General features: G+C 47.3%; 1 protein-coding gene across 2 annotated transcripts; it reads right to left on the bottom strand.

The window, feature by feature from the left end:
• Positions 1-1,942: 1,942 nt before the first annotated feature.
• KCNJ2 (potassium inwardly rectifying channel subfamily J member 2) lies at positions 1,943-12,817 on the bottom strand. 2 transcript variants are annotated; one of them, XR_012778121.1, is made up of 3 exons: positions 12,675-12,817; positions 5,750-7,482; positions 1,943-4,706 (listed from the first exon to the last, which is right to left on the bottom strand). XR_012778121.1 is itself a non-coding variant. In XM_075518868.1 (2 exons), the coding sequence occupies exon 2, from the start codon at positions 7,264-7,266 to the stop codon at positions 5,983-5,985; it is 1,284 nt and encodes a 427-aa protein (XP_075374983.1). In that variant the 5' UTR covers positions 7,267-7,482; positions 12,675-12,817; the 3' UTR covers positions 1,943-5,982. The 2 variants fall into 2 exon arrangements, 1 of the variants encoding a protein (XP_075374983.1); XM_075518868.1 differs by having other exon boundaries at positions 1,943-7,482.

The following is a 12,817-nucleotide window of genomic DNA, read 5'->3' as shown; positions in this document are numbered from 1 at the left end:
GCTGCCCCGAGGGGTGCAAGAAGCCGTGGGGAGCCCGTACGTGCACGGAACCCCCCTGCAAAGCTGACAGCCCTGTCCTCAAAGAGCTGACAAGCCCGTCACGCCAGGACAAATGAGCTCATCCAGGCAAGGTAGGTGTTGAATCCCAGAGTCCATGTCTCATCCAAAACCGTCACTGCATGGCAATCTCCACCTGCCAAGAATCCAGAACCATGAAACCGGCTCCCCTGAAGTCACAAGTTTAATTTAAACATTTTGAAAGAATGGCCATTTCTTTAAACACTATTAAACATTTTTGCACGCCTACGAAACCTGCCGTCTTCAGCACGAGCTTGCCCTGTCAAAAGAATCAGCAAGCACTGCTAGTTTGACGAGAAAACTGGGAAAACGGGAAACGGTTCATGCATCTTTCCCTAACGCACCTTCCTGTGCTGTCTGCCCAGGGCACACGCACCCAGCGAGCAGCAGGCAGCGTTGCCTCTCTCCTGCCGTTGCTGGCACGCCAACACCCCCGCTGTTATGTCTTCTGCGGCATTTTACTCACGCCGTCTAGATCAGGTAGCATATGCTTGTGCCCTGCGGCGCACGCTTGATGCTTGCTAGAAGCATCCAGGTAGTATGGGAGGGAGAAGAGTTTAGCTATTACCTTGCTCGCTACCAAAATCTGCCGTCTGTGTTTTGTTGCTATATTTATGCTGACTCCACCTGACCGGACGAGTGGCCAGCAAGAGAAGGGAAAGGCACTGACAGGAGAGGGTGCTAACGATTTAGGCAACGGGAGCGAGCCAGGCAGAATATGCAGATAGTGGCCCCCGACCCGCTGCCCCTGCAGCAACCATCAAAGCCAGGGTCAGATCGGTGAGTGGCTCTCCCTGAGGATGCTTTTCGGTAGGGAGAATAAGCAGATCCAGGCTGTGACAGCTCATCTGTATCGCTAAATCCAGCCCCGTAACTTATATGCTTTCCAAGAGACCATTAGATTCGAAAAGTAAATTGGAATTTATAAATGGAGTTCTTCTAGATAGGATCAGGGCTCCATCTGAGGCGTCATTTAATAGCATTACAGATGGATAAAAAGTTTGAAAAATCAGCAGAGGGGTCAAAACTGTGTGGAAATGCTGCACGGCCATCCTCAGCCGTTGCAGCATGTTTGATTCCGGTTAGATCAGCAGTTTTGAGCTGAGTCACAGTTGTGCAGCCTCAATATCTGCCCTGGAGGCCACACACAAACAGCGGGAAAGGAGCTTTCCAACCCAGACAAATAAGGGCATTGAGTCTCTTTTCGGTTACTCCGGGCCTGTTCCCGCTACGCTTCCCCGTCCCGTTACACAAAAACCCAGCTCCACCCTCCTGACATCAGGCTCAGGACTCCAGACAAATGAGGCATGGATGGAGATTACAGCGAGCGTGTTTGGAACTGAGCTGAGGAGCATCATTTCAGGACGGGGCTGTTCCAGGCAGACATGAAACCCAGGGATTTGGAGATGAGTTTCCTGCTTAATTTTTTAATCCCTTTCCAAATCTTTCAACGCGCTTGCTTATGCTCTGTGTTTTCATCCCTCCCCCTCGCCCCCCCCCTTCCCCTGCGTTGTAGGTTATACAGACTTGGAGGTTTTTTTTTTTCCTTTTCGTACAACTTGTAGCTCTGCAGTTCCAGGTATGACCTTAAGAAAGTACCTCAGTCTCTCTGGGGCAGATCCTCCTTTGGTGCAAGTTGCCTTACTCCGAACCGCGTTTGTGGTCTCAGCTGGGAAATAAGGATGGCATCACCTTTCCTCCTGCCTTCGTCAAGGGAGAGCGCGACCCGTCTCTTCCTAAAGTGCTTCAGACAATGCCTGTGCTCAGCCAGCCACAAACACAGCGATACCATCACCTCCAGACCCATCTCCCCAGTTCATTTACATACATGCTGCACACACCGGTTCATTCTCAATTTTTTTTTTTTTTTATTTATTTAGAAATAATAAAATAAGACATAATATATAAAAATCTGTACAATCCACAATTTGTGCAGTACATTAGGAAGACTTTGATACAAAAAGGCTGCAAACAGGAAAATAGTAATGGACAACTGTCAGATGCCTAGATTGTTCACCTTACAATAGCTGCAGGCCAAAAGTCATTACAAAATCAGTTTATTGTTGGCTGTGGGATGGCAACTATGCAGCACCCTTCTGCTTTACAATGGTCGTCAGCAGCCATAATTTAAAGACATTACAGTACTTCTCAGTTTTACCTTGTAATCCATTATGAAAAAGAAGACCTAAGAGAACAAATAAAACATCTGGACCCTTTGTCTTTCCCGAGAAGAGCAAGTGCTAAACTAACAACGCAGAAGTTTATCATGGCTGGGAGAGAGCGTCATTAAACACAGCTAGTAAGTCGTGATTTCTACCCTTGCTACTTAACCAAGGACAACTCACACGGAAGAGACAGAGGAAAGAAGGAATCCATCCCCACCTGCCTCGGAAATGCTTTTTGTCACTGCACGCAGTACTATGGTTTAGACAATGTGTCTCATTCAAGTATTTTCAGGGAAGGGCAGAAATAACGTATTCCCCCCAGACCCTAAGCGAAATACAGTATAAACCTTCTGTGCGAGCCAGTTCAGCCAACTTTATCCTTGATAAAGAGGCCGAACCAACGCCTGTTGGAGTCTGCGGGTAGAGCTCAGTCAGTTTAAAGGGCCCCTAATTAAGCATCAGCTTGGCCCAGGATCATCGGGAACTGAAGAAACGCTGTCAGTCACTGTGTAGTCCTTAAAAATAACAACATTTTTAAAAATGACTAAGCCAATTTGCTGCTGTAGAAGTGTGCTACAATAGTCTGTCCTATACTGGGCTTACCACAGCGTGATGAGAAATACAGAAATGATGGACAAGGGGGAAGGGTACCACGGAGTGTACATTGCAGGTCTCTTTCTAGCAGCTTCCCGGAGCCAGAGGCTGAGTGCAATTCTGCAATGTAAGATTCAATCGGCAAAGACAAAGGGTTATTAAAAAAAAAAAAAAGAAAAAGAATGCGGCAGAGAGTGTAATGGATTACCTCAATGCACACCCTCGACAAGACTAGCACTCGGAAAGCTGGTAACTTTTAAAAATGCCAGTAACTAGAACATGTTTTCAAATTAGAAGTCCATGCTTAAAAATAAATAAAGAGAAGTTCATAGCATTAGGAATCCTATAAGGCTTGCAAGTATTTGCTAAAAATCATGCTAACCGGTAGCATCTAGGTACTAGCTAGCCGAGACTGCCGAGCAGAATTTATACTTTTTGTGGCCTTTTCTTTTTCTTCTTCTCCTTGTCCTCCTTTACAGACTTCTATTTACATTTGGCTTTAAATATGAAAATACTTGATAAACTTTATAAAATGTACATTTTAAAAATATTTCTGAAAAACTGACTTGAAAAACAAAACAAAACAAAACAAAAAAACCCCAAAACCTCTGCACCAGAAATGTTAAGGGGGAGAGGATTTTTTTTTTTTTCCCTCTGAATTTCTTTTGCTTTAAAGAAACAAGCTGAATCCTGCATTTCCCCGTCCCCTGTCTCTCATCCCTCCCTCAAACACCTCAAGTATCATTTAGTGGGAGCACTGTGCACCTGGGGGATGCTGGCCTGGAGAACAGGTCTTCTTTCTCCCAGTCGGCCTCCCTTTTCCATCCCTTCCCCATTGCATTTTCATGCACCCCCCCGTTTCACTGAATACTCTTTGGTTTAGTTATTATCCTTTTACAAGAATATCACAATAGCAGCACTAGCAGCGCTCAGTTGTCTTCGCTACTGTTGACCCAGAAACTGCAACCAAATCACCTTTATATGTTCAGCCTTTCCTTTCTTTTACGTCCCCCCACCCCAGTAACAGCCTTAGTACTTGCACTTAATCATCTGCCCTCTCTAGTAGCCAAATCTATGTTTACAATGTCGAATTTCCACAGTTTTGAACCCACCCACTGTAGATACCATCTTATCAGAAACCATTTCATTGCAGGCATTTCTTTCAGGCAGGGCTGGAAGGGGCCAGAGGCCTTCACAGATATCCGTTTGCAGAAGACATTAGACCTAGAACAAGCTGTTTTTTAATGGCATACAGTGATCCAATACTGCAAGAGTTGACTAGGATTATCGTCCCCACCACCACCCCTCTCCACCTGCTCCTCGGGGAGCAGGCGTGAAGCGCAGGTTCGCCGTCTCCTTGATCTTAGAGGCACAGAGAATTTAAAGCCTTCTGGGTGAAGGAGCCAAAATACCACTAGAGCCAGAGCTTCACAGAAGGTCACAAAATCTGCTCAGCGCTCGGTGACGCGTCCCATCCCCTGACCACTCGCCGTTTGCCCGGGAGAGGAGGCAGGAGATGGACCTCGCTTTGCAGCCTCATCCTCCCCAAACCATCCCTCTCCGAACGAGCTGGAAAATACGCTTTTCCCGACACCCTTGCCCTGCTGAAGAGAAGCATTTTTAGAAAATGCTACAATCCTTGTGCCATTCCCGAGTGCTTGTGTTGTAAAAGTTTTCTCTTCTCCTCTCCCTTCCCCTCTCCCTTCCTCTTCAAAACCTCTTCCCGGGGATTTACCTATCGCTCGGCCCATCTGTGCCTAACCGCCTGCTCCAGCAGCATCAGCCTCTCGCATCGATCAGCAGCTTCGCGTGGCTCCGGCAGAGTTTAACGGGGAACACAACGGCAGCCAAGGGGCTGGGGTCAGACGCCTGCAGCACACAGAGCATGGCTCAGTTTTCAGGAGGCTGGGTCAGCGCCGAGGTCTAGCGCCGGTTTGGGAACGCGTGCGCTAACGCTTGACCTTCTGCTGCAGCCCGGCTGGGCGAGCGGCCGGGGAGGACAGATGTTTGCTTGTTTGCTTTCCCCCAACTGCGTTTCTCCTTACAAGAAAGGAAGGGAATTTATTTCCCCATCGAAGAGCGGGGGGGAAGGGGAGGAGTCCTAGCTCACTTTAGATCCGAGTCTTAAGCTTTTAGAATAAGGTGCAAAATAAAGGTCTTAAAAAGAAAAGGAAAAAAAAAAAAAAAAAAAAAGAAAAAAATCAAAACCGAAAGAAGTGTCTGAGGTTTGAAATTTTTTTTGTTTAAAGCAGCCTGTTCCTTTTTTTTTTTCTTTTTTTTTTTTTTTTTTTTTTAATAAACTCCACTGTGCAAAACTGTGCATTTTCTTTGGTATCCATTTAGGTAGTTTTAACTTAGTACTTTTTCTATGTATACATATATTTTATTTCATTTTTCCTTTAGACAGAGAATTAAATTCTCCCCCCAAAAATCATAATTTTGCTGGAGGCTACTGATTGGCCTGATATTACATAATGCCCCTTATGTAATTGGAAAGAGAGAAATTGATTCTAGCTATCAAACTACTGGCCTCAAAAGGAGTTTAGACTTTCTGGCAACATCGGCCTCTCTGAAGTGATCACGAGCTTTTCAACCCAAAAAGTTCAACACTGACTTTTTTTTTTTTTTAAATTACACAAGAGAAAATAAAAACTACACTGCAACAAAAATAACCATTTGTGTTCATGTAGTTAGCAGCAGCTTTTTAAAAAATAATTATAATAATAATAATAAGGCAGATTCTTGCCTTTGTTATGCCATTAAAAACATTCTTGTTCCCTAGAGAGAAGCATTCTGGAAAAAGTTGAAAAAAAAAATAATAATAACCCAACCAAAGCTTGCCTGCAAGTTCAAGTTTTGTAAAAAAATATATACATAATTTATTCTACAACATATGTGCCTTCTGTTCATACTTAGACATGTTTAGTGCTTTGTGTTTAGAGTTCATTTTCTGTCGTCCCTCCTCTGAGGACAGCCCTAAAACCAGCCTGGGTTTCTCAGGTCTGCTTGCCTTCACACCACTCTTCAACAGTACCGTTGTCTGAAAACTGTTCTGGGCCAACTTCTCAGGTCAACGTGCCTTTGACCGATAGATGTATTTTTTTTTTTTTCCTTTCAACCAAAAGAGAGAGGAAGAGTTTGTCAGTCATATTTCCGACTCCCGCCGTAGCGGCCGTGGCTCTAGAGGCACCCCTGCTTGGTTGTGGTGGTCCATGTCCGGGTGGGTGTCTGTGCTCATGCTCTCAGGCACCCCAGTGTCAATCTCGTCCTCCTCTTTGCTGGTGAGGGCCACTTCGTTCTCGTAGCAAAAGGAGTTTGCGTTAGAGAGAATGTACTTCTTTTCCGCTAAGTCTCTGGCACTACAGATGGGTGTGTTGGGCACTTCGTATGTTTTGTGGAACCTCGAGTAGTCCACTTTGTAGTAGTTTTTCTCTTCAAAGAGTACGGGCTCGTAGCGGTGGCCCCAGAGGATTTCGTTTGCCAGATATGAGCTACGGCACTGGGTAGTCATGGCAGTAGCTTCCACCATGCCCTCTAATATTACTACAATTTCAAAGTCAGCATTGTCCATGTCTTGTTTGCTCAAGTCATACAAAGGACTGTCTTCATCTATTTCATGTACTATTGTAATCGGGGAGACCAGGAATATGCGGTCTATCCCGCTGTCAAAGCCTACGTTGATGTCTATTTGATCCAAGGGGATGTACTCCCCTTCTGACGTGATCCTGGATTTGAGGAGCTGTGCTCGCACGTGTGCCTCCACCAAGTGGCTTTTCCTCAGGTTTCCAACACGCCACATCAGGCACAGTTTTCCGTCTCTCATGGCCACCACGGCATTGTGGCTGAAGACTAGAGTTTCATTTCTCTTTTTTGGCTTAGCCATCTTTGCCATGACAGCACCAATGATGAAGGCATCAATGATGCAGCCTACTATAGACTGGAAAACCACCATGAAAACTGCGATGGGGCACTCGTCTGTGACACACCTGAAGCCATAGCCGATCGTGGTCTGGGTCTCAATGGAGAACAGAAAGGCTGCGGTGAAGCTGCTCACTTGAGAGACACAAGGTTTGCTATTTTCTTGATTCTCCAGATCCCCATGCAACAGTGCAATCAACCAAAACACACAGCCAAAAAAAAGCCAGGAGAGGATGAAAGTCAGGCAGAAGATAACTAGCATCCACCTCCAGCGGATGTCCACGCAAGTGGTGAAGATGTCTGCCAGGTATCGCTGTCCCTTCTCACCCACATTAATAAACTGGACGTTGCAGTGGCCATCTTTTTTGACAAAGCGGCTCCTGCATTGCTGTCTGGTATGTACCTTACTCTTTCCATTCCCAAAGCCGTTGGCAACGGCCATGGTTGCCAGCTTCATGCCGTCCTCTTCCGAAGACACGATGCTGTAGCGGTTGGTTCGCACGCTGCCCATCACTACTGCTGTGGACTGAGGTGCTTCTGCTTTAGAAAACAGTCTAAGTTTCTGCAAAACCCTTTGGAGAAACAGTTTTGAAAGTTCTAGAGGAACACACACACACAGAAAAACTGGGGAGAGGCTGGAGTCCCCAAAAGCCCTTGGATCAACCAAGGACAGTCTTCTGGCATGCAGAGTTAGCTTAACAAGTAACCGTCATAGAGAGGGCATGGTCTGCAAGAGAAAGAGAAATGTCGTATTAGATCTTGGAGGAAAAGGATAAGGACTCAAACCTGCAAGAATCAAGTACAACGACTCCTGTGGACCTGCAGGAAGTTTCCTTATTCTTAATGACAGCATTTTCTGGAATGCACAAGTTCTCCGAGCACAGTTGTGTATTGACAGAAGCGACATCGTTACTACAAGGAAGGCATCACTCCTCCTGAGTGAAAGCACTGAAGTGATCACGTCACACAAGTCTCCAAGCAATACTCACTTTCAAGCTGGACGTGCAAAGAATCTGTCTACTATTTACAACCGTGTTTTCTGTTTATTTTGAAACAAACAATTATCTTTAACAGCCATCTGCTCAAAATATAAATACCGAAGCAGTTTTTAGTGACATACAATGTGTCTCCTGGACTGATTTACCTACGACAAACAAGGGCGCGTGCAAAAGGGAAGACAACGTGTACTGAGAAAAGCAATAAACTTGGAAAACGCAAATGTCAGTGATTTACATGAAATTATTTCGCATATAGCTTTTTTTTCTTTTTAATTAAGCTAAAAAAAGGAGTTGTGTATTCTCTGCAAATGGCAGGAATAGTTCCTGCAGTAGGAACTAAGGCTGCGGTAGTTCCTCTTTAACTCCATAAACTCACTGGGATCTGTGCAGTTTTTACACTCGCGTTAGGCTTAAGTTGTGCGAAGCAAACTCAACCTTATAACGACCCTCATCTGCTCCTGCTAATGCAACTAGAGAAAGGCTACGACGCATTAGGACCGGCCGGGCGTCTTCGTAACACCTTTGGTGGCAAGTACCAGCACCTTCCCCTCGGGAGCATGAGGCAGCCAGTTCCATCTCCAACGGGCAACAGTTCCGAGTGTCCCGTGGGTCTTAAATGTCAGCAATTAAGACTCAGCAGAGAGGCTACAAAACCTTCTTCCTGAGGGTAGAAGCCACCAAACTTGTTTCAGGGAGGTCTGGCTTAGACCCAGGTTTAGCTTTTAACAAGTGCGTCATCCATTAAGTCACGTACTGTATATCAGGAAATGTAATTGAAATACTGCAGAGGAGAAGAGATGCATTAATGCAACTGCTCCATCCACACGTGCGCCCCATGGAGGAAAGAAAACTAAAACCGAGTGATGAGGACTGTCTGCTGTCCGATTGTCATAGGAGAGGAGACTTCAGTACCGTTTACAGTCGCGGGGGATTAAATCACGACGCTCTTCGTAAAGCAGTATTATCAAAACTCCTCTGAGTTTGTCCAAAACCCAACAAAACTGCAGCCACCAAGGAGCACGACCTCTGCCCACGAAGCGGCTTCAGCACTCTGCGGCTCTTCCTCTGATTCCTATCTGACAACAGCTGTAGATAAGAGTTCACCTCCTTTCCCCAAAGCCGCCCCTAAAGCCCTGCAGAGGTGTTCCAAAAACTTGAGGGATTTCAAACAGTTTCTCAGCCCTCCCACATCCTTCAACCACGTTGCAAGGGCTTTAGGTCAGCAAACACTTGTTAGGAAAAGAGCAGGTGACAAACAGAAAACAACATCGTGCTCGCAGTTGCATGCAGGGTGATTTTCCCTCTAGAATCTCTCTAGGGTTTACTTTTACCTTCTCGCAGTTGCATGCAGGGTGATTTTCCCTCTAGAATCTCTCTAGGGTTTACTTTTACCTTCTCGCAGCTGCATGCAGGGTGATTTTCCCTCTAGAATCTCTTTCGGGTTTACTTTTACCTTCTCTTTTTTCCTCACTTCTGTTTGTTGTGCAAGAATGCGTCCCAACGCCTACTTGCCGAGATTAGTCATCTGTGACTTCAGCGGCGTACAAGACATTTTGGCAGCTTTTGATAGGTTCGGTAATGCTCGGTTTTGAGTACGGCTCTCAGCAATGTAGGCTTATGGTTTGGTATAGCTGCCCTCTTACTTATCTGACTATCTTGCCTATACCGCATAAGGATTCACTTTTTCCCCCTCACACCTTTTTAATCATGAGGTTTCTAATTCCTGTCAGGTTATCGTTCTCAAAAATACAAAGGAATTTTCTTAATGTTCACTTAAATTATTGGGTTTGGCTGAGAAATACTTTTATTACAAACACAGGGGGAAAGTGAAAATACTGTTAATACATTTCACACAAAAAACTTCTTGAAAAACAATTGCACTGGTCTGCAAATCGATCGCTTTTATAAACCACATCCTGCAATCACAGTCATGTTCAACTTCCACATACAAAGTCTGTTTCGTTCCAGGCTGATGGAAATACACAGCCTAGGAAACACTTTATTTGGAAGTCTTTCTTTTTTTCTTTTTCCTGCATTGTCTCTTGGATTTTAGAGGAAAACTTGTGGTGGAGGGAAAGATAAGCTGTAAAGTCTCAAGTGTCTGAACATGCAGCTCCCCCCACAAAAGTCTTGACCTGAGGACATTTGTTTGAATTCCACAAATCACTGACATCGTAACGCCAGCTTCCTGCGGCAAGCTGGCTGGATTTAGAAGTTTGGGACCCGAATTAGGTGTTGTACATTGTCATATACCTACTCTGAATGGCTGAGCACCTTCTACCTACTGTACCTTGCACAGCCTTGCGCCTTGGCTCTGCCCTTGGGAGCGATCCTGCACCGATTTGGCTCTAACCCTCCTTAAACTGGGGGGGGGTGCTCCTGGGGACACCCTGTGCTACCTTTACAGACTGCTTGAAGTTTATACAACAAAGCTCAGGCATGCTCCACCACAGCATCGCTGTCTTCTTTCTTTTACAGCACAAATTGCCTCTCTTCCTGGCGAGCGCTTGGAGCGGGGAGGATGCCGGGATGGGAGCACGGCCAGCGCCGTGCGCCGGGACCGGCCAGCGCAACGCAGCGGGTCTGATCTTGCTCCCACTCCTGGCAGCGCAGGCCCTGAAAAACGCCCGGTAGATCCACCGGCTGCCTGATCGCACACCTGATCGGTGTTCACCTGGACTTTCACAACGAGTTTCAGTAGAGGTTCCCCCAAAAATCCCAGAAACAATCAAACTAGCATGAAAATCTAATGGTCCTTCTTATTTTGCTAATCCACCTGCTGCTCAAAGGCAAAACAAGTTTGCTGCCCGCCACCTCGCCCCATTATCAGTTGTTGGTGGCACTGAAATGCCAAGTTAGCGTGGGACCAGCCCTGCAATCCTCACCAGACAAAAGAAGCCAACCCAGTACCCACCAACCAACCCAAATCTGTGTATAACTGGGCCCAACGCACTGCGGCCAGACACACACACGCAGCTGTAAATTCAGTCATTGCTAGGTGTGTTATTAATTCAGCTGCCTTTCCTCCTGGAAGAGAATACAAGACTAGAGCAATGCAGCTTGTAATTACCAGCACTGGCACCGGCGCAGCATTACCGGGAAGGGATGAGATGGGATGGGAGAGCCCCGGGCTTGCTCTGCTGCGAGGGGATGCTTGGAGGAGCAGAGAAAAATGGGGCTGTGCTGCATCCACAGCATTTCTAAGCCGATGTTTGTGCAAATGCTGAGATGAGGAGCCCAAACCCCCACTTTCCCCTTAGCCAGCAAGATCCCTTCAAGACCTCCCCAGGGGAAAGGCATTCACATCGCACGTCTAAACTCCGCAACGAACAGCTCGAAGGGAATTTGTGCAGAAGGTTTAATACCGAGCAAAAACTCTGAAGTGCAAAAAGAGCGGGGGGGTTAGAGAGAGGACAGTAATGAGCGCTTGGAGCAGTTATTCCCAGGCTGACGCCACACAGCCCTGCAGAGCGAGCCGGGCACATGTTGCTAAGAGAGCACCAGCACTACCTTCGCCAAGCGCCTTCCCCTGCTGCCCTCGGTAAACAGAACAAAGGAGCTGCTCGCACCAGCGAAGCCTGTTCCCACAGTCCCAGCTCCCTCACTGCTGGGGACAGCCACCCCGTAACCTTGCTCCAGACCCCTGAGTTACTTCAAAGTCATCCCCCAGGGCTTCTCCACTGCTTTGGGTAGGACTCAAGTTACACAAAGTGGTGAGCTGCCTTCAGGAGAAGGATCTGTCCTTTGCGATCAGGCGGGGGGGGGGAGGGTGGGGGGAATAATAATAAAAAAAAAAGAGCAGATGATGTAGCGAAATGGGTGCGAGGAAATAGGAGAAAGGAAAGGACAAGTGGTGTTTGCATCTGCTGTCCTGCAGAGGAGACGGGTTGAGGATATTTCTAGCTGATGACAAAATAACTACAAGTGAACAGCCATCACCAGGGGGTGTACTTGATGCACCGGCTGTGAGGATGGAAAAGCAAACAAGTGTAAAGGTAAGGCTGGAACACCGAAACAAGTGCCGGCTGCCTGCGGGGCGGGACGGTGGCAGCGGGCTGGGAGCGGACGGGGACGCGGGGCCGGCTCAGCCCAGGCCACCGCCGCGGCCCCGGCGCAGGCACCTGCGGGTCCCGGCTGCCCCGGCCGGGGAGATGACAAAGCAGTCACTGCACCCCCGCAAATAAATCTGCCACTTCTTATCAGTATTTTTTCCTTTAACCGTCATGAGCGATGTTGAAACAATACAGTCTCTTCACGGGCTCCCCAGCTGCAATGTTGGTTTGGGTTTTTTTTTTTTTCTTTCTTCCTATTTTTTTGGCAGGATGATTAAAAATACAGAAAATCCCCCGTTTCTGTAATGCCAATGAATGAAGTTACAGGTTCACTTCACACCCCTCTCAAACATTTCGGACACTCCTTTCAAAAACACGCATCTGAGCTCTAAGACTTGATCCTTTTGACCTCTCTCTTGTACAGGAAACAACAGGCGAGAAGAATGGAAAGGGATGGAGCGGTGCTACTTCTGCGACACGGAGTTGTCATGCAAACTTCCAGCCCTTCCCCAGAATAAAATATCTCGGGGGGGGGGGGTGGGGAGCAGCTGGTGCATGGAAAGTTATGAACATAAACAGATGCTGCAAGCAGATGCTCGAGTGTTCCCAGCATACCTATCTAATTATTTTAGGCACTGAGAATAGCTTGTGGACGGTGCACGAGAAATGCAGGAGTTCCCCCTCCACACGGCTATGCCGAAGCGTGCAACACGTTCACCGACAAGGAAAGCTTTAGCTCGGGAATTTCGCGGCCGGTGCCTGCAGCGAGACAGCTACCGGCACATCGCCCCGACCCCTGGGACCGGGCTGGCACTCAGAGGCGACCGGGTGGGCGTCTCGAATAGCTGTAGAAAGAAGGCGCTCCTTACCTGCCGGTGGCCTTAAAGGAGGTGCTTATAGAGTTAAAAGGGTGTAAGATCCAGCAGCTGGGGGGACGCAGCAGGCCAATCCCAGGGTGCCCGCCGGCTGCCGCCGCACCGCTTGCAACTGAGCCACTCAATGAGCCGCTGCC

This window comes from Mycteria americana, chromosome 16 (assembly GCF_035582795.1).
Source record: "Mycteria americana isolate JAX WOST 10 ecotype Jacksonville Zoo and Gardens chromosome 16, USCA_MyAme_1.0, whole genome shotgun sequence".
Lineage (NCBI taxonomy): Eukaryota > Metazoa > Chordata > Aves > Ciconiiformes > Ciconiidae > Mycteria > Mycteria americana.
Note: the sequence above shows the minus strand (reverse complement) of the source record. Positions and strands in the feature narration are given on the sequence as shown.